Raw genomic sequence first — 26,876 nt, 5'->3', positions numbered from 1 at the left:
TGTAGGTACCCATTATCTGCAAGTGAAAAACTGGAATGAAAGAAGATCAAATAACCACCCGTGGGAATCTTTACATGCAAATCTTGCCAACTTCCAAGGCAGCTGTGAGGAGAAAAGAAGGACTGAGACATGAAGGCTGCTGTCACAGTCAGTCAGAGGAATATTAATACAGGCTTGACACACCAGAACTCATAGCCGCACCACAACAGTGCTGATCCCAGCTGTAACAGGCCGTCCTAACTCCCGTTCACACTTACACACGCTCTCTCATGCGAGACGCTCATCTACACTTGCAAAGCTGCACAAACGCAGGCCTGCTTCCAAAAGTAAGTATAAAGACAAAGAGAAACTATTCCAAAATATTACCAGCAGTTGGGATTATAAATGGTTACTTTTCTTTTTTAAACTTATCCATATTTTCCACAATTGCTATTGTAAACATGGATTTCTATGATAATCGGGAAAACATTAAGTAAAAACATCTAATGTAAGAAGTTAAGTAGGAGATAGAAGACCATGGATGGGGGAGAGTAGGATTATATAAGAAAAGAAAAAAGATGTTGGAAGATAAATGATTGATCAAAAAAGTTAATTCTTCACAGGCTGCCAACTTCTGCATATATTTTTATTAATGATCATTGTATATTATTGCCGCCCAGAAGATCTGGAAGATTCCGTTAGCATGAAACCAAATTTCGAATACTGAACCAAGTGTCACATCTCTGAGGCCTTAATCCCATCCCATGGGGCGACAGTTGGAAGGCCCACACCTGGCTACCAGTGGTCCTCAAAGAGTCTTGCACCAAAGGGCTAACACAGAACGCTTCAAACCCGGGCAGCAGCATCGTTCCCACAGAGTTTAATATTTATCCCTGCAGAGACTGGGCCAGTCTTGTGCATCTCATCTCTGAGTATGGAACAGGAGCCAACAAAGGCTGTCAAGAGTTGGAGTAGTGGGATTTTCCCGGACAGAAGCCTGTTCTAGTCTTATCCATGCCTCTGCTGGCTGCTCCCTGGCTTAGGCGGCCCCTTGGGAAGCTCTGTGACTGAGGCTTTGGAGAATAGATGTAGTTTTCATCTCACAACCACTGGCCTTTTCCAGAGGCGCTGTCAAGTCTGTGCTTTAATTGGCTTCTGTTGAGGGACACAAGGTGAGGCCTGTCTCTAGGAGCAGAAGGTGCTGCCTCTACCAGGATCAATTTAAAGCAAATGCCAGAGAACTACACACCCCACTGAACTCTGGGGTCTAGTATTAGCTGTAATTATAAAGTGTCAGTAAATTCTTTTTGTATTTTAAATTTATTGCATTTTTATATTATAAAAGTAATATGCAGTCATTGTAACAAATCTAGTAAGACAGGAGTATATAAAGAAAATGTTACTTACTAATTTCCACCTCCTCTCCCCTCTATCTTCCTGGCAGAACCACTATTAAAAATTTGGTGTGTTGGGGGTGGTCTGATGGCATAGTGGTTGAGTTCATGCACTCCACTTCGGCGGCCCAGGGTTTGCGGCCCAGATCCTGGGTGTGGACCTACACACTGCTTATCAAGCTATGCTGTGGCAGCATCCCACATACAAAAAATAGAGGAAGATTGGCACAGATATTAGCTCAGCAACAATCTTCCTCAGGCAAAAAGAGGAAGATTTGCAACATATGTTAGCTCAGGGCCAGTCTTCCTCATGAAAAAAAATTCAGTGAGAATTCCTTCACTCCTTTTCTATGTTCAAACAAGCGTGTATAGAGTTATTTTCTATTGCATAAATGGGATCATAGAATTTCAGTTACTCTGTTATTTGTTTCATTTTATTTATTGTATACATTATTCTAGATATATACATATAACTGATCCAATTTATTATTTTTAGTAGCTACCTAATATTCCCTTGTAGGAAGTTCCATAATTTTTATTATTTCCCTATTAATAAATATTCAAGTTTTTCCTTGAATTTGTTTCACAACAAATTGTGCCACAATAAATATTTTACATTTATCCTTACGCTTTGTTTTTTATCTCCATAGGAAGATTCCCAAAGTTGGCATTTCTGGGTCAAAGGGAATATGCCCAGTTTTGATGATCACTGTGGGTCTCCCGTACAGCAGTTGTTTCCCTCCCTCTTTCTGCCTTTCTCTGCCCCGCTGCCTTTCTCTGGGGGAGCCTGTGTATTTAGGCGGGAGAGCCCTGCAGTGAGAACTCATCCTTGCCAAGTGTGGATTCTGTCAGCTCAGTGGGGAGCGGGGTCTGCAGTATCTTGGTTGCATTGTGTCTCTGTTGCTTCTGGTTGGCCAGGCTGTTTATAATTCCCCTTGCTCATTTATTCCATGCTGTGGAATTATACGTGGTCTTCCTCTGTGGCAGGAGCAGCCTGATCAGTGGGGAGTGTGGGGGGTGCCTTCAGAGAGAAGAGGCTGTTACAGTGCTTCCTCACAACGCCATATATGCTATGTTTTCTGTTATGCCCTTTCTTTAATAGTTGGATTGAGAAAACTTCTTTGATTCCTTCCCCATCTTCTCCTTCTATTTTGAGGGATTTGGAATTTGGGGAGTTTTATGAGTATACGGTCAATCAGCTACAATTGATTACTTGACATGAGGATAATTAGTTAAGAAGGTAGGGGTCTTGGAGCTTAAGGATCAGTGCCAAGCAACAGATGCGAACATTTTTAAACAAATGATTTTAACAAACCTGGTACTAGGAGCGAGCTTCCCAGGACTACTTGGCATTCAATTTTAGTTTTGCTCTTTTTGGGGTATAAAACTTGAGTCTAGTCCACCAGCCTAGAGAGAAGTGGGACTCCCCACCACACCAGGCCTGGAGAAAATATCACAGAAACATTGAGGCTGGTGAGTACAAACAAGTGAAATATAAACAGTGGACTGACAAAATAGCAAGAAATAAATGAGATTTTAAAATCCTCAGCTTGAAGGCTGCTGTGTAACCAGTGGGCCTATGAGCTCATGGACACTTTCTGGAAATCTGTGATCCTAAACCATATTAGAAACCCAACTGTAAGTCTTTGTTCAAAGTGTAAACATTAGATAAGCAGAGGGAAAGAAATTATGAAGTCCTGTGGCAGACATTTGCTATTGGCTTCTGCTGCAGTTTTTACTTCGTAGCTTTGAAATGGATTTCTGTGTCCTAGATTGAAAACTAAAGGAGGAAAAGAAAACCGGAATAGAAGTTATTGCAATTACTTTCTAAGGAGAAGCTTTAACTTTAGTTTGAACGTGTATAAACCTGCAGAATAAGCATTAGCCTTTGTGTTGATACATAGTTTTACATAAACTTTTAATTTTCAGATAGGCACTGACCAGTAATAATGATAGTAAAACCAGTCTCTAAAATTTCATTAGCTTTCTCTCAGTAACGGATGTAACAAGAAGATAGAAAATAATTAAGAATATAAGGGGCTTGGCACCATGGCTGAGCAGTTAAGTTCACATGCTGCACTTTGGCAGCCCAGGGTTTCGCTGGTTTGGATCCTGGGTGTGGACCCAGCACTGCTCATCAAGTCGTGCTGAGGTGACATCCCACATGGCACAACCAGAAGGACCTACAACTAGAATACACAACTATGTACTGGGGGACTTTGGGGAGAAGAAAAAAAGAAAAGAAAAAAAAAGAAGAAATAGAAGAATATTGGCACAGATGTCAGCTCAGGGCTAAGCTTCCAAAAAAAAAAAAAAAAAAAAGATTATAAAAGAGAGAACCAACACAATCAGCTTGACCTCCTTGATCTTTATAGAGCACTATGCCCATCAACAGCAAAATATGCATTTCTTCCAATTGCACATGGAACATTTATCAAGATAGACCGTATTCTTGGCCATAGAACAATTCCCAATACATTAAAAGGATTCAAATCACACTAAGTATGTTCTTGACCACAATGGAATTAAGAAATCCATAACAAAAATATTCAAGGGGCTGGCCCCGTGGCTGAGTGGTTAAGTTCGCGTGCTCCGCTGCAGGTGGCCCAGTGTTTCCTTGGTTCGAATCCTGGGCGCGGACATGGCACTGCTCATCAAACCACGCTGAGGCAGTGTCCCACATGCCACAACTGGAAGAACCCACAATGAAGAATATACAACTATGTACCGGGGGGCTTTGGGGAGAAAAAGGAAAAACATAAAATCTTTAAAAAAAAAAAATTCAAATATTTGGAAACTAAACAATGTACCTTAAAATAGCTCATGAGTCAAAGAAGAAATCAAAAGAGAAATGAGAAATTATTTTAGACTGAATGAAAATGAAAAGTTACATATCAAAAGCAGTACTTAGATTGAAATTTACAGTGCTAAGGGCTTATAAGAAGAAAAGCCTCAGCTTTTCTTCAAGAGCCTCAGCTTCCATCCTAAGAAACTAGAACAAAACACAACAAATGAGACCCAAAGTAAGCAGAAGAAAGGAAATAATAAATATCAGAACAGAAATCAATAAAATAGATTTAAATAGTAGAGAAAAATCAATGAAAGCAAATGCTGATTGATTGAGAATATCAATAAAATCAATAAGCCTCTAGCCAGACTGATCAGGATAAAAAGAGAGCAGGCACAATTTACTAATATCATGAATTAAAGAAGTGGCATCACTACAAATTCTACAGATCTTATAAACAACTTTATTCTAATAATTCCATCAATTTAGATGAAATGAACAAATTCCTTAAAAGACGCAAACTACCAACGTTCATTCAAAATATTAGAGAAGGTGAAAGCCCAGATCTGTTAAAGAAAAAGTCTCAGCAAACTGGGCTTCCTTAACCTTATAAAGGGAATTTATGGAAAATCTGCATTTAACATCATATTTAATAGTAAAAGACCAAATACTTTTCCCCTAAGATCAGGAATAAAACAAAGACGTCCACTTTCACTAATGCTGTTCAGCATTGTCCTGGAGGTCCTAGCCACTGCAATAAGATAGGAAAAAGGAATGAAAGGCATCTAGTTTGAAAACGGTCTTTATTTGCAAATGGCCTGATTGTCTATATAGAAAATTCAGTGGAATCTACGGGAGAGCTACTAGAATTAATGAATGAGTTTGGTGTGGTTGCAAAATACAGTATCAATATACAGGCATCAATTGTGCATATACATACCAGTGTTAACAGTCAAAATTGAAAGTAAAAAATTTATAATAACATCAAAAAATATGAAATACTTAGGGATAAATCTGATTAAAAAATTGTGCAAGATGTATACACTGAAAACGACAAAACCTTTCTGAGAGAAATTAAAGAAGACCTAAATAAATGGAGAGATATACTTTGTCCATGGATGCTATGAACTGAATATTTGTGTCCCCCTCAAATAGGTATGTTGAAATCTGGTCTTCAAGGTGATGGTATTTGGAGGTGGGGACTTTAGAAGGCAATTATGTCATGAGGATGGAGCCCTCATGAATGAGATTAACGCCCTTACAAGAAGAGGCCTGAGAGCTAGGTAGCTCTCTTTCTGTTACGTGCAGATACAACAAGAAGTCAGCTATCTTCAGACTAGAAGAGGGCTCTCACCAGAACTTGGCCACGCTGGCACCATGATCTTGGATCTCCAGCCTTCAGAACTATGTGAAGTAAATTTCTGTTCTTTATAAGCCACCCAGGCTATGGTGTTTTGTTATAGCAGCCAAGATGACTCAGACAATGAGTTAAAAGACTCAATATTGTTAAGATGTCAGTTCTTCCCTAACTGATCTATAGATTCAGTGCAATCCCAAACAAAATCCCAGATGACCTTCTTGTAGAAATTGACAACTTCATTCGGAAATTCATGGGAAAATGTGCAATATCCAGAGTAGCCAAAACAAAAACAAAAGAAAAGAACAGAGTCAGAGGACTATCGCTACTTGTTCATTTTTCAAACGCAAGAATGATTTCACAGGTGTATACACATGTCAAAACTCATCAGACTGACGCTGTAAATACGTGCAGTTTGTTGCATGTAATTTACACCTCAATCAAGCTGGTTTTTAAAAAACTAATAGGAAAATGGGGTAGTAAAAAAATGCAAGAAAAGGAACATGGAACAGGTTGGAAAAGAAAAACAAATAGTGATATAATAGATTTTTAACTCGTTTATGTCAGTAATTATCTTAAGAATAGACTTCTCCAAGTAAAAGACCAAGACTGTTATACTAGATAAAGAATAAAGATATCAAAAATGATTATTAAAATATTTTAATTGGTGACAGAGTTTGTCATAGCCTTCATCATCTTAGTGAGCCATGCCTTATTTATGGGTAGCCACAAAGAAATATTTGATTTTTGAGAAAAATATAAAGAAAAACTTAATTAATTATTTTTTAATTCCTGCCTTCAGCTGAGTTGTTTGAAATGCTCCTCCTCGCTTGCGATGAGTAGAGTTTGGGGCCGGGAGAGGACTGATGGGTGGTATGTGATCCCCCTCTTGATTTTGTATGCAAAATATTATGTATTTGTATGTGTTTCCAGGAGAGGGTCCATAGCTTTCGTCAATATCTCACGTCCAAAAAAATATTTAAGAATCCTGGTTTGAAGAATGAAAGAATTGAGTGCTGATCTACGTGTCTAATTTCTCAATAGTACTTCTCTGAAATTAATTTCTAGAGAGTGAATCAAATGACTTGATCTTAAATACGCATGCATGAGCCTCATCACAGCAGCTTGGAGTAACGAATTAAGGGTTATTCCAGGGTTTGTGTGGTTCAAACTCTGATAAAGCCCTGTATTTCCTTTAGCTGGACTCGGGTTCTCCTGGTATGATTCCCAGATCAGCAGCTGCAGTGTCACCTGGGAATTTACTAGACATGCGAATTCTCAGGCCCCACTGAATCAGAATCCCTGGAGGTGGGGCTGGCAATCAGTGTGTTTGAAGGAGCTCTCCAGGTGATTCTGACGTGCACTAGAGTTCCATAACCACTGGATTGAACTATACTTAGAAAAGCCTATTCTCTACCCTCTGCTTCCAGGCCAAGTTTAGGATGGTTTGTTAAGGAAGTGGCTGCAGAATGAACCGTCTCATCTTGATAGCTTATGTTTTCCATCTCTTTATCCTCAAAGAGCTCAAATCGCGCTCACGTAAATGTCTTGGGTTGCCCAGCAACACTGAACAACAGTTTAGAGAAATCCGATGTCCAGCTGAAACTGGCATTTAGAGACACAGCATGTAAGTTCACTCATAAAAACTCCGACCAGGAGGCTTTTAAGGGATGAGCCCCAGTGATCCAAGGGGGCTTGGGTCTCCACTTCCTTTGAGGAGTAGGACAGTCAGTCTCCTGAACAGACGGAACCTCAGGAAGGAAGTTTTGTTTACCTTTTTCCAGCTGTGTGGCACCCTCACAAACACCCTTTAAAGGTGTGCTCAGTATTCCCATGGCTCCGTTTGCAAGGTATATTAAAGGATTCCCTCAGCCTATGTTCTGAGTACCCAGCAGGACAGAGGTCTCAGCAGCAGCAGCCTAAAACTAGCGCTATCCAAAACCCGTCTCTGAACCCTTCGATGATCATTGTCTCTGTTCCTACTGTTCCTGAAGCTTGCTGTGTTGTCACGCCGTACTGTTTTGCTGATGAGAAATAGCTAGAGTACTTCACAGCAGTTCTCATTAAAGGAGGGCAGCCAAGTGGAATTCATTCTTGGCTCTTAATAGTTTCAAATGAGAATTTATTGCATATTAATGAGCACTAATTGACATTTGTGACTGGTTTTTATGGAAATCATGCATGTATAATTTGCATAATAGTACCTAAGTGCTTTTAGGTAACAAGGCAACTCTGGGAAGTTGGTGAGGGCTTGTGTATGTTGCTGTTTTGGTTTTTTTTTAATTCCCAACTCCAATCCCTGGCAATAGTGTGGAATATTAACAGGTCTCTAGGATCCGTCTATGAGGCAGTAGTGACTCACCGCCCAGTCCATGCGGTTGTGCCAGCTTGTACCTCAAAGTACAGAGAGAGTCAGCAGAACACATCAGGCCAGGTCTCTGAAGGCAGGAGATGCTCCCGCAGTCAGGGGGACGTTCCAGCCTCGTTCATGAATCAAGCCGCCTGCTTTATTCTGACTTACAGGAGTGTCTAGATGTCCTGAGGACTATTCCCAGGAGTCTAGGACTCTTACACCATATAATCTTTTCTAAACATCTCTGGGTCCGCTTCAACAAATATGTACTGATCAACTACTATGTAGAAGCACTGTGCTGGGTGCTGGAACAAGACCATATTGGCTTGTTCCCTGCTGCATCCCTTACCCCTAGCATGTAATAGTTGATCAGTCAATATTTATTGAATTAATGAAATGGTCTCTAGTGCCAGGAATGTATAATTCATTATTCTTTTTTATTGAGGTATAATTGACGTATTATATTAGTTTCAGGTGTACAACATAATGAGTCAATATTTGTATATGTTGCAAAATGATCACCACAATAAGTCTATTTAACATCCATCACCATAGTTACAAAATTATTTTTTTCTTGTGATGAGAATTTTAAGTTCTAGTCTCTTAGCAACTTTCAAATGTGCAATATAGTATTATTAACTATAGTCACTATGCTATATGTTACATCCCCATGACTTATTTATTTTACAACTGGAAGTTTGTACCTTTTGACCCTCTTTACCCATTTCGCCTACTCCCAAGCCCCCACCTCTGGCAACCAATAATCTGTTCTCTGTATCTGTAAACTTGCTTTGGGTTGTTTTTTTTTTCCAGATTCCACGTATAAGTGAGATCATATGATATTTGACTTTATCCCTCTGACTTATTTTACTTAGCATGATTCCCTCAAAGTCCATCCATGTTGTAGCAAATGGCAAGATTTCCTTCTTTTTAACGACTGAATAGTATTCCATTGTATATTTATACCATATCCTCTTTATCCACTCATCCATTGGTAGACACTTAGGTTGTTTCCATATCTTTAGTATTGTAAATAATGCTTCAGTGAACATGGGGGTGCAGATATGTTTTCAAGTTAGTGTTTTTCTTTTCTTTCGATAAGTACCCAGAAGCAGAACTGCTGGATCATATGGTAGTTCTATTTTTAATTTTTTGAGGAACCTTCATACTGTTTTATGAGTTCTTGTTATATTTTGGATATTAACCCCTTGTCAGATATATGATCTACAAATATTTTCTTCCATTCAATAGGTTGGCTTTTCATTTTGTTAATGTTTTCTTTGCTGTGCAGAAGCTCTTGTGTTTGATGTAGTCCCACTTGTTTATTTTTGCTTTTGTTGCCTTTGCTTTTTGTGTCAGATCCAAAAAATCATCAAGACTGATGTCAAGGAGCTCACCACCTGTGTTTTCTTCTAGGAGTTTTGTGGTTTCTGGCATTACACTCAAATCTTTAATCCATTTTGAGTTAATTTTTGTGTATGTTGTAAGGTTGTGGTCCAGTTTCATTCTTTTGCATGTGGCTGCCCAGTTTTCCCAACAATGTTTATTGAAGAGATTGTCCTTTCCCCATTGTATCTTCTTGGCTCCTTTGTCATAAATTAATTGATCATATATGTATGGATTCATTTCTGGGCTCTCTGTTCGGTTCCATTCATCTATGTGTCTGTTTTTAGGCCAATACCAAACTCTTTTGATTACTATAGCTTTGTAATGTAGTTTGAAATCTGGGAGTGTAATGCCCCCAGCTTTGTTCCTCTTTCTCGAGATTGCTTTGGATATTCATGGTCTTTTGTGGTTCCATACAAATTTTAGGATTGTTTGTTCTGTTTCTGTGAAAAATGCCGTTGGATTTTTGATAGGGATTGCATTGAAAGTATATATTGCTTTGGGTAGTATGGACATTTTAGTGATATTAATTCTGCCAGTCTATGAGTACGGATTATCTTTCCATTTATTTGTGTCTTCTTCAATTTCTCTTGTTAATGTCTTATAGTTTTCAGTGTACAGGTCTTTCACCTCCTTGGTGAAATTTATTCCTAGATATTTTATTCTTTTTAATGCAATTGTAAATGGGGTTGTTCTCTTAATTTCTCTTTCTGATAGTTCATTATTAGTGTATAGAAATGCAACAGATTTTTGTATCTTGATTTTGTATCCTGCAACTTTACTGAATTTGTTTATTAATTCTAACAGTTTTTTGGTCGAGTTGTTAAAGTTTTCTGTGTGTAATATCAGGTATCTGCAATTAGTGACAATTTTACCTCTTCTGTTCCAATGTGGATACCTTTTATTTATTTATCTTGTCTAATTGCTCGGAATACGACTTCCAATACCATGTTGAATAAAAGTGGCAGGAGTGAGCCTCCTTGTCTAGTTCCTGATCTTGGAGGAAAAGCTTTCATTTATTCACCATTGAGTATGATGTCAGCTGTGGGCTTGTCATATATGACCTTTATTATGTTGAGGTGCATTCCCTTTGTATGCACTTTATTGAGAGTTTTTATCATAAATGGATGTTGAGTTTTGTCAAATGCTTTTTCTGCATCTATTGAGATTATCATGTGATTTTTATCCTTCATTTTATTAGTGTGGTGTATCACATTGATTGATTTGTGAATGCTGAACCATCCTTGCATCCCTGGAGTAAATCCCACTTGATCATGGTGTTATGATCCTTTTAATGTATTGCTGAATTCACTTTGCTAATATTTTGTTGAGGATTGTTGCATATATGTTCATAAGGGATATTGGTCTGTAATTTTCTTTTTTTGTGTTGTCCTTGTCTAGTTTTGGTAACAGAGTAATGCTGGCCTCATAGAATGTGTTTGGAAGCTTTTTCTCCTCTTCTGATTTTTGGAAGAGTTTGAGAAGGATTAGTAATAACTGTTCTTTGAATCTTTGCGAGAATTCACCTATGAAACTGTCTGGTCCTGGACTTTTGTTTCTTGGGAGGTTTTTGATTACTGATTCAATCTCCTTACTATTAATTGGTCTGTTCAGTTTTTCTATTTCTTCATGATTCAGTCTTGGTAGATTGTATGTTTCTAGGAATTTATCCATTTCTTCTAGGCTGTCAAATTTGTTGGTGTGTAATTGTTCATAGTAGTCTCTTATGATCCTTTGTATTTTTGTAGTATCAATGGTAATGTCTTGTCTTTTATTTCTGATTTTATTTAGAGTCATGTACCACATAATGATGTTTTGTTCAATGATAGAATGCATATACGACAGTGGTCCTGTAAGATTAGAACCATATAGCCTAGGTGCATAGTAGGCTATACCTTCTAGGTTTGTGTAAGTACACTCTGTGATGTTCCCACAACAATGGAATCACCCAACAATGCATTTCTCAGAACATATCCCCATCATTAAGCAACACGTGACTGTATTTGAGTCCTTTCTCTTTTTTTCCTTGATGAGTCTAGCTAAAGGTTTGTCAGTTTTGTTTATCTTTTCATAGAATCAGCTCTTAGTTTTATTGCTCTTTTCTATTGTCTTTTTGATCTCTATTTCATTTATTTCTGTTCTGATCTTTATCATTTCCTTTCTTCTATTTATAATTCATTATTCTTACAAATCTGATTTTAAACACAGTATAAAGATCATTGATCTTCATGTTAGAAGATACATTAATGATTCAGAACTTGGGATTCTGTTAGGAAGTTTAGAGAAACAAGGTGGATAACCTCAGTTATGGGCCCCAAGTCTTCTGTATAGATGACCTTTCTATATCATGGAAGTGGAAGAAGCTGATATTTATTGAATATCTGGTATGTATCAGTTATATTTGCATATGTTCTATACAATATATGATTTAATCATCAACAAAATCTGTGAGGTGTAGATAGTATTATCCTCATTTCATTGAGGAGGCAGCTATTTGGAGAACTTAGGTGACTAACCTAGGGTGCCGCAGATAGAAGATAAGGGAGCTGAAACTTAAATTCAGCCTAAGCTTTGTCCACTGCGGTGCCATTCATTACATTTGATGGTCGGTCCTAGGATACGTGAAGTGAAGCTAAACTCCAGCTACTGGGATGGGAGTCTGAATTGGCCCAGGGGCCCTGGGATGTGCCCTGTATTCAGTTGACCTACTGTTTATAGTAGACTTATTATTTACAACACTGTTACCTAGATTGTATGGGAGACCCAATCCAATAGCCAATCTGATTCACTATAATTCTACCAAGCAGCCAGAAGAATTTAAACACTGTACAGCGAAGGGAGAAGTCAGGTTCAGTAGAAGAAACGTTACGAGTAATATGAGACTAAAAGGTTGGGTATAGCCTTCTATAACGTTGAGCAAAAATGTTCTCCAGTTTGTGGAAAGATCACTGACTGTGGACTGGGAAGCACAGGAGAGGAGAGGCTTTGGAATCCAAGGGTTAGGAAGGAACGGTGGTATAGTTCAAGAATTCATACAAAGCCCAAGGATGCCAAAGCTTTGTTTCCTCTGAGGTCCACACTAGACTAAGGGATTGAATCAAGTCCACTCTGCTTCCCCCAACTCACCCACTTCCCATCTCTGCCAAGGGACACCCAGTGATTCCACTCTTTCTCTAAAATCCTCTAAGAGGGATGTGTTTGGAGCAGCCATCTCTCCTCCGCCTTCTCTTCCCTCTGGTGAATCGAGATTCCCTGCACGAGCGGTGCTCCAGGGTCCTTGGGATGATTATTCAGAAACCGTTGAAAGTATGTGGAAAACTTAATTGGAGGCACTTCAAAGGCTTTAAAGGGAACTTTTATCATTTCTCCCTCTTTTATAAGGCAAATCTGAAGTTCTGAAAAGCAGATTAATTCAGTCTACTTTATACTGTTAGAGAGGAAATGTACAAGTTCCAAAACTTATGCACTCCCAAGAGAATATTCTTTCCCCTTCCACTGTGTTCCTTTTCTCTCTTGGACCTCCTCCACAGATTCTAACTACAGCCCTAAAGCTGTTACCCCTATGACACTGCCTGCCGCTATTGCCTCCACTGCTCCTGCACACGTTCTGTGTATCTGAATCAAACTTGCCTTCCTTCCAGTTCCCTTTCCCGCCCAGCACCCCGCCGCAAACACACACACAGTCTCCCTCTTCCTTTCCCAAGTCCAGGCCTTTGCCCCAGCTGTCCCAAATGCATGAAAGGCCAACCATAACTTCCTTTAATGGTCCTTTAAAGTTGTATAGAAAGAGCACTGAACTTGGGAGACCACCATTTGGTTCCTACACTCACTATTTGATCCTGAGCCCCCCACCTCTGCAGGGCGGTTTTCTCGTAAAAGGTCTGAGGTTGCTTCCAGCTCTGCCATTCTGTGACTCCACCTACTTTCCCTGACTGAACTATCTGTTCCTATATAGCCACACTTTCCCTCCCTAGTCTTATGCTCTCTTAGAAAGTACTGTGGGTCATCTTCTGTGTTGAGGATCTATGCGGCAGGTGGTCTTTAGGAGACGTTGAGTCCCCTCTGCCCTGCTGCCCCCACAAGGAGCAGTGTATGCTCAGGGAGTAGAAGTGAATTTTACTATTAGTATAAGTGACCCATATTCAGGATGTGTGTAAATCTGCTACCAGAACATAACACAGTGCATTCGAAGGCAATTAAAAATGCATTTTACATTCCCTGCTGTTTATAATTATCCATGTATGTGCTGCCTACATTAACATAGTTAATGGACAGCTAATACTTCAGACAGTATTGGTGCCAGAAGGAACCTTAGAGAGCATCTAGTACAATGCTGTTGGTGGTGGTGGTTTCAGTAGATGTGTTTTTGATGAATTTGCATGTGGTTCTGTCTTATCTCTCTTAGCAGGTAACCCAAGGCTGAGGTACTTCAAATAATGTATCTATTTGCTCACACTGGGTAGAAATACCCCTACTGCTCCAATGGTCCCTTCTCCAGCTTTTAATGTAAAGCCTGTAATTGTATGAAAAATAAAGAGCAAAGGAAATCAGGACAGAAGGAAAATAGTAATAGGATAATAAAATGATCCAGAGATACTTAATACTGCACAGTTGCTCTCAGTGAGCCACACATTTGATTCTGAGCTTCCCCGTGGCCAAAAAAGAAACATAATACTATTCATGATGCAAAAATGTTCCAGGAAAAGATTGACTTTTCCTGATATTTGACAGGAATTGAAATTTATACTGTGTGTCCGCATGGAGGAGCCACTAAGACAATGTTGTAGACCACACCCTCAACAATATCCTATTAATACCTATAATGCTAACTCCATTCATCTATTCAATAAGCATTTATTGAGTGCCTACTATGTGCCATTTATGTTTCAGTGCATTTCAGTTATTGTTCTTTTTGATGCTCAAATTATCCTGTCATTGGCTGGTGGGACCCCATTGACTCATGCATCCTTTTGACATGGTTCTGTAGTCTGTGCTACTTTTTTATTTTCTAGTATAACAAGATGTCCCAGGTTCATCTTGTATATTTTCTGCTCCACAGCTTAAATTGGCCATTTCACTAAAGAAACCTGATTCCTTTTAGTGAAAAGTGGTTTTAGAGACCACACAGTCTGGGCACTTGGAGTGTATATTGTTACTGGGTTGTAATTACTTCGAAGCTTCAGTTAACAGACTAGGAAATATGAATGTTTTATAAAGAGAGAAGCAAATCCTGGATCCATACAGATATTTCCCATTTAGATTAAACATTAAAAGGTTTTTACTTAATTTACTTTATTTTATATGTGTGTCTCTTTTCTCTTACTTTGAAAATCTTAGTTCCCAATGACGTGCATAATTACCTATTTGCTTTATCTAATAGATACATATATATGTGTATGTGTATATGTGTGCGTATTTGTATATATAAAACAGGAACGATGCTCACCTAATGCAGTTGAGGATTTCTTTGTGAGCATTTTTTGTACTTAGGATGTATAACCAAATTACTGTTACTTAAAATAATTCTCTCTGTGGTTATGCCATCAACTTGATATAGTTAGGTTAATTTACTTTAATTTGGTTTTAATTTTTAAAGATTGATTTTCTTCTTTTTGATTTAATTTTGTTTTTATGTAAAATATTTGCATGGTTTCAAAGTCAAAACTATAAACATTGAGAGGTCTGTATTGCCTCCCTGTCCCCTTCCCCTTGTTCTTTTCCTCCTCTTAGAGATAATACTTTGTCCTTTACTGTTTCTTTTTGAAAATAAGCTAGTGATCTATATGTATTTCATCCCCTTTCTTACACAAAAGGTAGTATACTATATATATGTTGTTGACTCTTGCTTTTTTAAAACAATATCCTGGAAATCATGGCAGTGTAGATATTTCCTCATTTTTTTTAAAAAAATTGAGATATTCCTGGGGCTGGCCCCGTGGCTGAGTGGTTAAGTTCGCGCGCTCCGCTGCAGGCGGCCCAGTGTTTCGTTGGTTCGAATCCTGGGCGCGGACATGGCACTGCTCGTCAGACCACGCTGAGGCAGCGTCCCACATGCCACAACTAGAAGGACCCACAACGAAGAATACACAACTATGTACTGGGGGGCTTTGGGGAGAAAAAGGAAAAAAAAATAAAATCTTTAAAAAAAAATTGAGATATTCCTCATTTTTAGAAACCAAAAATTATTTATACAAAATCAGTAGAGTGATTTTTCTCAGGAGAGGAGGTGCTGGTGGGTGGGAGGCGTGATCTGGAATAAATTATCAAGGTGTTAATGCTTAATTCTGAGTGCTTCCCTCTACTTCTCTGAGTTTTTAAAATATCTATGAATTAAAATAATTTTAAATATGACTGTACATCGGGGCAACAAAGGAAAACTTTCAGGAATCTATAAATGTGAAAATCTAGTGGAATTAGATTAAAGAAGGAAAGCTCAGGTGAGGATGTGCATGGGAAAGTTCTGTAGACAGTGGGGCTGGGCCTAAACAGAGAGCTCTAGATACCCTGGGAGGGTTACCTGAAATGTGAGAATTTGCTGAAGCAAAGGGAAGAAGCAAATCCTCCCAAAATTCATTTTGCTTAGCTGATCATTGCCAGATCACTCTGAATACAGTTATTGTTCTATCATCAATACTGCACATTCCCTGTAATGAGAGATGAGTGTGGACAGCTGTCATAACTTTCACTATAGAATCAGCCTTTAATTTTTTAGGTTTAAATGGCCAAACCTGGCAACCTCATTTGAAATTGCTTCGCTCCTCCCCTGACATTCCCAAATGCTCTCTCCCTGATCTACTTTTTCCTCTATTGTCCTTAACACCTTCAAAATACTATTTAATTTATTTACATATTATGTCCACTCATTATTGTTTGACTCCCCCTGTTATAATGCAACTTCTATAAAGGTAAGGGTCTTTATTTTGCTCACCAGTGCATACCAGGTGCCTAGAACTGTGCCTGTCACATTGTTGGCACTCAAAAAAGCTTAATGAATAATAAATATTCATTAATGAATATTAGCAGCAACAGAGTTTTGGGGGAAAAGGGAGTGTGTAACCATGGAATATACATTAATGTGTTTATATATTATCTCCTTACATTTTCATCTCATCATTTCATGGCCCTGAAAGCCGTTTATGGCTCAGCTTTATTGTCAGTAATGCAGGCACCAACTCAGCTGGCACTGAGTGTATGAACCAAGGCAGTAGTGTTTGAAAACTGACTGAAAGATGTAGATGATATGGGAGTAAAGGAGAATTCAGTATGTGTATATTTTTCTAATTGGTGCATGCTTATGAGGCTAGCTTTAAAAAAATATAAATACAATTTTTTTACATTTACCCACGTTTACCATTTTCAAAACCCTCATTCCTTTTTGGAGATCCAGATTTGCATCTGATATCATTTTTCATCTGCCTGAAGAACTTTCTCTAACATTTCTTGTAGTGCGTGCCTGTCATATTTTCTTTGCCTGAAAACGTCTATTTTACCTTCATTTCTAAAAGACATTTTCACTGGCTATTGTATTCTGGGTTGACTTTTTTTCTTTCAACACTTTAAAGATGTCATTCCTTTCTCTTCTGGCTTACATAATTTCAAATGAGAAATCTGCCGTAAGTCTTACTCTCGTCCCTCTGTACATCATCTAGTTGCACCTGAGATTTTATCTTTGTCACTGGTTTTCAGCAATTTCATTATGATTCGCCATGGTGTGTGTGTCTTAATGTTTATTCTGCATGGGGTTGGTTGAACTTCTTGGATCTGTAGATTTATACTTTTCATCAAAAGTGAAAAATTTGGGGTCGTTATTTTTTTCAAATATTTTTTCTATTTCTCCCTCTTTTTTTCCCCTGAACTCTTCTTACATGTATGTTAGACCACTTACTATTGTTCTGTAAGTCATTGCAGCTGTATTCATTTTTATCAACAATCATTTTTCTGTCTATGCTTCATTTTGGATAATTTCTATTGCTTTGTCTTTAAGTTAAACACCAATATTTTATTTTTGCAGTGTTTAATCTAGTGTATTTTTAATTTCAGAATTATATTTTTATCTCTAGAATTTCCATTTGGATCTTTTTTATGTCTTTCATTTCTGTCCTCGTTTTATTCATGTTCTGTTTTATATCCTTGAGCATATTTATAATGGTTGTTTTAAGGTCCTTGTGTGTTACTTATATCATTTCTGTTATTTCTCTATTTGTCTTTATTTTAAAACAATTTTTTAAAAAATGTATGGTTATAAGTCATATTTTTTGCTTCTTTGCATGCCTGGTAGTTTTTTATTGGATGATGGACATTTTGAATTTTATGTTGTTAAGTGCTGGATCCTGTTGTATTCCTTTAAAGAGAGTTGGATTGTGTTCTGGAATGCAATTGAGTTTTTGTGGATCAATTTGATCCTTTTGAGGCTTTTTTTAAAGCATTGTTAGGGAAGATCCAAAGTAGCTTCTAATCTAGGGTTAATCTAATTCTGCTACTCAGATGGGAGTTTTATGAGGATTCTATCCAATGGCCTGTATATTATGTGGCCTCTCAATTCTGGCTGGTGGGAACACAGCATTCCCAGCCCTGTATGAGCTCCAAGAATGGTTCAGCTACTGCCTACTAGTGGCTATTTCTTCTACTTCAAGTAGTTTCCTCTCACTCACGCCCAGGTTAATGCTCAGAGAAAGACCAACGGGATCCATGCAGACTTCCAAAGTGCTCTCTCTCTCTGTATCTCCCTCTTCTTTATTACTCTGCCTCCAAATTCTATCAATCTCAACATCCCAAGACTCCAATTTATCCTTCCTTCAGCAACACTTCTAGATTCTATTTGGGTTTCCCTCTCTGTGCTATGACCTGGAAATTGCCTGTAGGCAGTAACTTGGGATCAATTATAGTGTTAAAGAATATTTATTTATATTCCATTTATATATGTCAATTAATTATAGGGCTCACCTCATTTGTGTCCCATGGTCCTATTAGATCTGTAATCCAGTGTCTGAAAAGAGTTGTCTCGTGTTTTGTCTGGTTTTCAAGTTGTTTACAAGGGGAAGACAATTCCTATAGCAGTTAATTCTTAATGAACAGAAGCAGAAGTTCTACCGACTGAAAAACAACTTTTTAAGAGACAGTAGTTGTATGACTAGTTTTTTGATGGCAAGAAATAATATGTAGAAGAGTAAGGGAGATGTTCTGAAAACATACGGGGCTGTTGAGAGTTGTGAACCTGTGACAGACCGTCTTGCACTTGGGGACAGTCTGGCTGGTATGGTATCTGTTTTCCTGATCTGAGTCACTGGGCAGGATTCTGTAATCTCTATCAAATAAATTGTAAGCCCTACCGTGCATGGTCTTGGATCTCCTACTGTCTGTGGCCTAGACAGTTTACCTCTAGAGACTTTGCGTGTATGTTGGGGGTGAGAGGAGGGGTTGGGTGGGCAGGATTTGCTCTTGGAGGAGCCTGGCAGACCTTTCTTTTTGTGCCTTGGATTCTGTATCTATCTTGTGGTCAGATGCCTCCCCATTACCCTCTGACACACTACTCCTCACCCACTTTCCCAATCACCCAACACTTTGAAGTCATTCAATTCTTTCCTTTCAATGACTAAGCCATTCACTGTTTCACCACCTCCTCATGTGTGAATCTCTGAATGTGTGGAAACGTTGGCATTGAATTCCTGCCCCACTGGGGAGCCCAGTATCATAGTATATAAAGTGTCTTGGACTGAAGGAAGGCCTAGCACTCCATGCCAGTGAGTTTAGTCTGTCCAAAGGGACTTTTGGAATGTACTCAGGAATTTATCCCCCAGGAATTTATTGTCAGATGGACATGGTGTTCACAGAATCTCTCAAAGATGAACTGGAGCCAGCCCTGAGGGCCTAGTGGTTAAAGTTCAGCGCACTCCGCTCCAGCAGCCCCCGTTGGGTTCCTGGGTGCAGAACCACACCACTCGTTGTCAGTATCCATGCTGTGGCAGTGGCTCACATAGAAGAACTAGAAGGACTTACAACTAGAATATACGACTGTGTACCAGAGCTTTGGGGAGGAAAAAAGAGAGAGAGAGAGGAAGATTGGCAACAGATGTTAGCTCAGGGTGAATCTTTGCCAGGAAAAAATAAATAAAAAATAAACAGATGATTTGGGCTTAAGATTATTAGCCTGTCTAGGATCCACAGTGTTTACCAGGCTTTCTCAACCTTAGCACTATTGATATTTGGAGCCAGATAATCCTTTGTTGTTTGGACCATCCTGTGAATTGTAGGGTGTTTAGCAGCATCCCCGGCCTCTACCTGCTAGATGTTAGTAGCACCCTCTTCTCAGTTTTAACTACCACAGATGTCTCCAGATATTGCCAGATATCCCCCAGAGGTGCAAAATTTCCCCAGGTGAGGACAACTGGTATACATGCAGTATGCTGTGCGACACTCCAGGGAACCCATAGAAGTGCGGCTCTGGGAACTAAACATGAAGAAATCCAACAGGCCATTTAGCGTCTTCTTGGGAGAAGTCAGTCCAGAGTGTCTGCCCCTGTAGGGTGTTACTGGGAGGACACTGACCTTGGAATGTAAACTCCTGGATTCAAGTCCTGCCTATGCAGATTTGGAGCAAGTTTCTCCTCTTGTCTGCTCTTCGGTTTCCTTATGTGAAAATGAGGATTGATGTCATTTACCTCACGTGACACTGTTGTAGTGAGAACTAAATGAGGTTTTATATAAACATACACACTCATGTGTACTTCTAAATGATGTAAGGATATCTAAACGTGGACTTAATAATAATTCAAATATACGTGTACCTATTTGCCAGTCTGATAAAAAAAGGCAATATAGGAAAAATTTATCTTCCAATCTATCATAATGTGCGGTCTTCTGTAGGGCTTATAATATTGCTCTATTCCAGAAGGCACAATGGGGGTTGTTCAGCTTTAAAAAACAAAGAAAAAGAATAAAACAGTCTTTTCAGAAATTAACATTTCAGCTAAATTAGGATGCAAATGGTCATGTTTTTATTTTTACTTCTTAATTTTGCATTCAGTCATCTGACGAGACTGCACAAGAATTTAAATGTCTTGACAGGAGAGAGCAGCTTTTCGTTCTCTCAGGATTTCATTGTAATGAACCTAGTAAATAATTCAGGAACATATGAGAAGCCAGTGAATGGGCAGCACCTGGTGCTATATTGTTCCTGCCTAAGCACACAGAATCCAAAGACGGCATTCTACACCAGTCACTATGTTTCTGGCTTAAGCACTCGTCCTATGTTCAGTGGCTATTGAAATAATAATAATTGATATTTTTTCCTCCACAATAAAAGAAAACTGTGCCAAGCTGTTTCAAAAACACAAAGCAGAAGTGGCATCCTCTTTTAAATTCCCATTGGTAAAATTTCAAATCTGTTTTCTCCATTAAGGGATACATAGCTTTAAAGAATAGGGGCATGTCTGCCTTTTCTGCTGGAGCTAATTTGAACCTTTCCACATTTGTACTTTTGTTCTCCAACGTAGAGCTTCTCTTTAGATCACAGTGTTCATATCGCAAGCATCTTCTGAGGGAAATAACACCCTTCTCTGGCCACTCCACTCACGTTGTAAGAATTCCTAGAGCTCCTCAGTTTCTCTCCCTATTACCTGAGTGGCCTATCCTACATCTAGCAGTCTAACAGCTTAAAAACAAATAAACAACTCTTGGCAAAGGGTTTGCATATCCTTCTCTGACCCAGCTGGCTGGACATGGAGTTCTCTCCACTCTCTGAGAGAACAACAGCTGGAGCAACTGACAGACATTGCACGCAGACAGCCCAGTGCCCCCCAGGATCAGACAGAGCTTAAGCCATGAGTTGTGTGGAAAGATCTTGGAATGGCAGGAGATTTCCTAGTAGGGAGAAAAAGAAGATATACCTCATACAAATAAACTGAAGTTTTTACAATACTGGGCCATAAAAAGGATCTGAAGAGAGGCTGTTGAGCTTTATGTCTATAAATGGTTAGATGTGCTTTGTCTTCGTTTTTAAAGCATTATTTATTAAAAATATATTTATTTAAATATATTATGTTTTAAATATTTGTTATGTATAATAAAGTATACACAATAAAAAATATAACTGCATAATTAAAATGTATAAAATATTTTTAAGCCTCTGTAATAAATAAACCATTTATGTACATATGTATGTTTGTGTTTATATATATATATAGAATATATAGTTATAATTTCTAAAATTTATATATAGTTTGTTTGTTAACAGGTTTAATTGCCTTCCTTTCCTTCGACACCTGTGTGAGAGTCCTTGGAGCAGTGACTGCCATCTGGTGGCAAGCCAGAATCATCATTTGGTGTAACCTAATGGTTACTAAGAGGCCCACTCTTGACTCACATGGTATGCACTGACAGCAGGGCACAAGGAGAGCCTGGAGCTGTCTGATGAAGGAGCCTAGTGAAATAACCCTTCACTTCTACCTGAATCGGTTGTTCATCCCAGATTCTGAGCCAGGAGCCAGCTCCAAAATGGTACCTCTGAAGAAAAGCTTTGAATGTTTTAGTCAAAGATCTGCTGGTTACCAACCAGTGGGTAACCAAGACTGTAAATAAGCGCACACCAAGAGGGGCATGTGATGACATGGAGCCTGAAATAAACTGCTCTGAATTGTGTGACAGTTTTCCTGGCCAGGAGCTGGATCGGAGACCCCTTCATGATCTCTGCAGGACAACAATCGTAAGTGAGGAGCCAGGGGGTGTCAGGACTGCTCAGATATACTTGGTGGTGGTGGTGATGGTGGTGGTGGTCGTGGTGGTGGTGGCAGTGGTAGGAAAGAGGGGGAGAAGGAGAGAGAGGAGGAGCAGGAGGAGGAGCGGGAGGAGAGGAAGCAGAGGAGGGGGAGGGGAGGAGGAGGAAATGCTCATGCAGGACATGTGTGTCCCAGCTTTCGTGATGATAGGGCAGTTCATGTTTGATCTGTAGAAGAGCCTTCATTCCTGACAGCTTCTCTTTATTCTATTCTCAGACCTCTTCCCACCACGGCAGTAAGACCAGTTCTTCCTTATCTCCTGTCCTCTTGGGTACTGTTTGGACTTTTCTCAGCTGTGGACTTCTTCTAATAGTCTTCTTTCTTGGCTTCACAATTCGCTGCAGGAAGAACAGGTAAGCAGCCCCGTGCCTAGTTTCTCATCTCCTATAGCCTGAATCATGAAACCCAGAGTGATAGTATCGTTTTGGCACGATGAGCTGACAGGTGGTATCAGCAAAGCTTGTCTCCTATTGTGGCATTAAGTTATGTGTGAAGTTCCCCTGTGAAATAGCCCTGGCCTTGCGATACAATTTCCTCTTGAGAAGGAGAAAGATCTAGCCCAGTATTGTGCTAACAGGGATATCCAAAGAGGAGAATGAAGAATCTCTCCTCGTAAAGGAGGGTATGATCTTTTTGAGAAGATGAGGTATTTGTACTAAAAACAGAGAGCCTGTAGAGAAATACTCCAAGGAAACATTAAAGTTTGTGGACAGCATAGCTGGAACCAGTCTGGGTGGGCTAAGGTTTCGCAAAATTAGTGAAGCCCTACTAGCTCGCTGTTCTGCTAAACAATTCTGGCTCATCGGGGCAAGTATCCATGGCTCCGAGGGCGGGCAAAAGAAACAAATTGAGGACTTTTTTCTGAAGGCACTTGCAGAATCCTGACTTCACTGCTATTTGAGCTTTCCCTCAGGGCCCATCCCATCTTTCCCACTCCAACATTCTACCTTCATCCTGCCCCATCTGTCCCAAGCTACCTCTTGAGAAGCCCTGCTCCAGCCCTCTCTCCCTGACCCACAGCTGACTTCTGGATGGAGCCCACATCAGATTTCAGCAACTCCCGCAGGAAGGCCAAACTCATCTGGCCCCGCTCCAGCCTTACACATTGTCATGACTAGGTGTGTTGTGCTCCATTGCCTGGGTTTGGCACTCAAATGAAGGTCAGTCAGTTGGATGTGTTTAGTAGGCATTTTGGAGTGCCATTGGCCGTTTGAGGCATGGAGGACATGGAATTGTTAAGCAGTGGTGACTTGATCTTCTGGGTCAACCTCAGCATGACAGTGACATGTGGCACTCCATTCTGAGTATAGCTCTGAAGTTGCCCCAGCCACTTTTCGTTCTGTTCCTCAAATACACCAAGCCTACTCCATCTCAGGGTCTTTGACTTACTGTCCCCTTACTGTTCTCACTGCCTGATAGTCTTCTCCAGATCTTCCCATGACTAGTTCCTACTCATCTTATAGGCCTTGCCTCAAATGTCACCTCTTCAGAGAAGCCTTCCCTGATCATCTTATCTAAAGTAACCTCTCTACTGAATGGCCACCCAGTGCTGACGTCTCATTCCATATATCATCACCCTGTTTTGTTTTCTTTGTAGCCGGTCTAACTGTCTGATATTATCTTATTTATTGGTTTACCTGTTTATTGTCTGTATCCCACACCAGAATGTAAAGTCTGTGAACACAGGGATATCTTGTCTTTTGTGCTTACCACTGTCTCCAGCATTTAGAACAGACTCTAGAACATAATAGGTGCTCAGTAAATATGTTTTCAGTGATTCTGAGAGGAAGGATACTTAAATCCCTTTGGTGGCTGCTGCCAAGAAAATAACTAGGAATATCACACATTTCATGGTTAGAGAACTATGGAATACAGTCTTTTCAACTGCAACACATTTCTATAATGCAAATTAACACACATTTGGAAAATAAGAAAATAATACAATTGGTTCATATGTGATTTTTTCCTAGAGAAATCAATGGCTTAAAGCATTCAGGGGCAAGCTTTCTTACAGTTAAAGAAGGAAGCCTTAAGCTAAGAATACTATGGCAGTGCAACTAGTAGCTGGTTTAATGGCTTCAAGAACTGGTGTCCTACCTACAACATGAAGCGATCTGATAAAGCTGTAGAAATAGATGAAGAAGCAGAGAAGACATTTCCCTTGTGTTTAAAAACAGTTGAAGAAAGCACAGATCCAGAGCATATTTTTAATTTTGATGACAGTGTCATCTATTGGATAACATTGCCCTCAAGGACCTATGTCTTGCAGATTCAGGGACCTACATCTTGCAAAAATCAACTGTGATCCTGGGTACAAATGGTAGTAGACATTTGTCGAGTGCTAGTATTTTAATTGGAATAATTATTATTTTTATTGGTGTTCTCATTATAAAGTTAAATATGTTTCCAGTGTTATGGCCTCTTACTATTTTTCCAACAGTCCATTATTTTTATACACAATTTTGCAGAATGCAAAGTTTTTAAAGCGTTTATATATCCTGTTAAAATGGGAACACTTGTTAACACTGTTAAAGTAGAAGCACCTATATTTCTCTCATTCTATTAAGGATTTAGCTGCCTGTCTTGCTTGCAGTGGAACATGACTTGGCATAAAGAACAAAATATTAGGAGGCACTGCGAATAAAAACACATTGTGCAATTAAGTAGCTTACAAGGTCAGACAGGGAAGGTAAAATAACTGGATTTCAAAAGTGCTTTCTTAAATAATAAAATTTGTTCAAAGGTGCAGCACCGCAATGAAATGCTTCATTTCCCTTTAGTTCTGTGGTCTCTAAATTTGTGATTGTATGTGTGTGTGTATGTGTGCACGCGCACATGTGCCAGAGGAAGAAAAATATTTTAATAAAATAAAAATAATATAGTAATGTTTAAGTACAGTTGAAGATACTGCATTTTTGAAAAAATTTTAAAATATAGGAAGTTAGTAAAGCTATAGAAGATTCAAACAACACTATCAACCAACTTGACCTAATTGATATCTATATAATCCTACACCCAACACCAGCAGAATACACATTCTTTTCAAGTAGGCATGGAACATATGCCAAGATAGATCATATTCTGGGCCATAGAAAAAGTCTCATTAAATTTAAAAGGATTCAAGTCATATGGAGTATGTTCTCTGACCACAATGGAATTAAATTAGAAATCCCTAACAGAAAGATCTCTGGAATATCCTGAGAAATTAGGAAACTAAAGAGAACACTTTAAAATAATTCATGGTCAAGGAGGACAGCAAAAGAGAAACTGGAAAGTATTTTCAACTGAATGAAAATGAAGATACAACATATCACAATTTGTTGGATGCCGTTAAAACAGTACTAAGGGGAAAATTATAGCACTATATCCATATTAGAAAAGAAGAAAGATTCACTTTAGAGAAGAGGATAAAAGAGCAGTGAATCCCAAAGTAAGCAGGAGAAGGGAAATATTAAAGAATAGAGTGGCAATTGATAAAGAAAACAGAAAAAAACAGTGAAACCAAAGCTCTTTGTGAAGATTGATAAGATTGACTAACCTCTAGCTCAAGTGATTAGGAAAAAAAGAGAGAAGATATAATTACCCAAATAAGGAAAGTAGAGATGACATCACCTAAGATTCTACAGATAGTAGAAGGATAATAAGGTAATGTTAAGAACAACTATGGTAGGCAGGCTCTAAGATGTTCTCCAATGATCCTACCTTCTGATAGTCACTCTTGGGAAATCCCCTCTCCTTGAGTATGGGCTGGACTTACTCACTTGCTTATTAATGAGATGTCGCTTTTGGGATAAGGTTACAAAAAGACTATGGCTTCCATCTTGGATCTTTCCCACTTGCTCACTTTCACTCATTCTGAGGGAAGCCACCTGCCATGTTGTGAGCTGTCCTGTGGAGAAGCCCACATGGCAAGGAACTGATCTTTCCAGTCTGCAGCCAACAAGGACCTGAGGCTTACTAACAGCTATGTCAGTGAGCATGAAAACAGATCTCCTGAGGCCTGCTAACAGCACTGTGAATGAGCTTGGAAGCAGATTTTCCTTCAGTCAAGCTTTGGAAGATTGCTGCTGTGACTGACTGCTTCACTGCATTCTTGTGAGAAACTCTGAGCCAGAAGCACCCGGCTAATCTGTGCCTGTATTGTTGTAGAAATATTACCAGTTTTACACAGACTCTTCTATAATACTGAAAATAATGGAGCATTTCCCAGCTCATTATATGAGGACAGCATTACACTGATATCAAAACCTAACTATAAGCTAATATCCCCCATGAACATAAATCCAAAATTCTAAACAAAATTTTAACAGATTGGGTCCAACCAAATATCAAAAGGAAGACGCATCATCACAAAGTGATGCTTATCCCAGGGATGCAAGGTTGGTTTAACACCCAAAGATCAATCTATATAATTCACCTGGGGGCCAGCCCTGGTGGCCTAGTGGTTAAGTTTAGCGTGCTTCGCTTCAACAGCCCAGATTCCATTCCAGGGCATGAATGTACACGACTCGTCAGTGGCCATACTGTAGTGGTGGCTCACATACAAAAATAGAAGAATATTGGCAACAGATGTTAGCAGGGCAAATCTTCCTCAGCAAAAAGAGGAAGACTGGCAACAGGTGTTAGCTCAGGCTAAATCTTCTTCAGCAAAAAAAAAAAAAAAAATATATATATATATATATAAAATTCACTATATTTACCAACTAAAAAAAATGTATGATCATCTTAATAAACAGAGAAAAAGCATTTGACAAGATTCAACATCCATTCCTGATAAAATCTCAACAAACTAGGAATGGAAGAGAACTTCCTCTAACAAAGTGCGTCGATGAAAAACCTATAGCTA

The 26,876-nt window shown here is 39.0% G+C and overlaps 1 protein-coding gene across 3 annotated transcripts in view; it reads left to right on the top strand.

Moving 5' to 3' along the window:
- The window catches only part of GPR156 (G protein-coupled receptor 156), an 86,059-nt gene that overhangs the window by 6,042 nt on the left and 53,141 nt on the right, over positions 1–26,876 (top strand). For 2 of the 3 annotated variants that reach the window (XM_070508935.1, XM_014829606.3), the window contains exons 2-3: positions 21,490–21,957; positions 22,247–22,383. In XM_070508935.1, the coding sequence (XP_070365036.1) occupies positions 21,862–21,957; positions 22,247–22,383 (233 nt within the window). In that variant the 5' untranslated portion in view covers positions 21,490–21,861. Of the gene's footprint in view, positions 1–21,489; positions 21,958–22,246; positions 22,384–26,876 lie in introns of those variants that run through there. The other variant, XM_070508936.1, reaches the window with a different exon arrangement.

The sequence above is a fragment of the Equus asinus genome, chromosome 5 (genome assembly GCF_041296235.1).
Source record: "Equus asinus isolate D_3611 breed Donkey chromosome 5, EquAss-T2T_v2, whole genome shotgun sequence".
In the NCBI taxonomy this organism is placed as follows: domain Eukaryota; kingdom Metazoa; phylum Chordata; class Mammalia; order Perissodactyla; family Equidae; genus Equus; species Equus asinus.
This window is presented reverse-complemented; position numbering and strand designations above follow the sequence as displayed.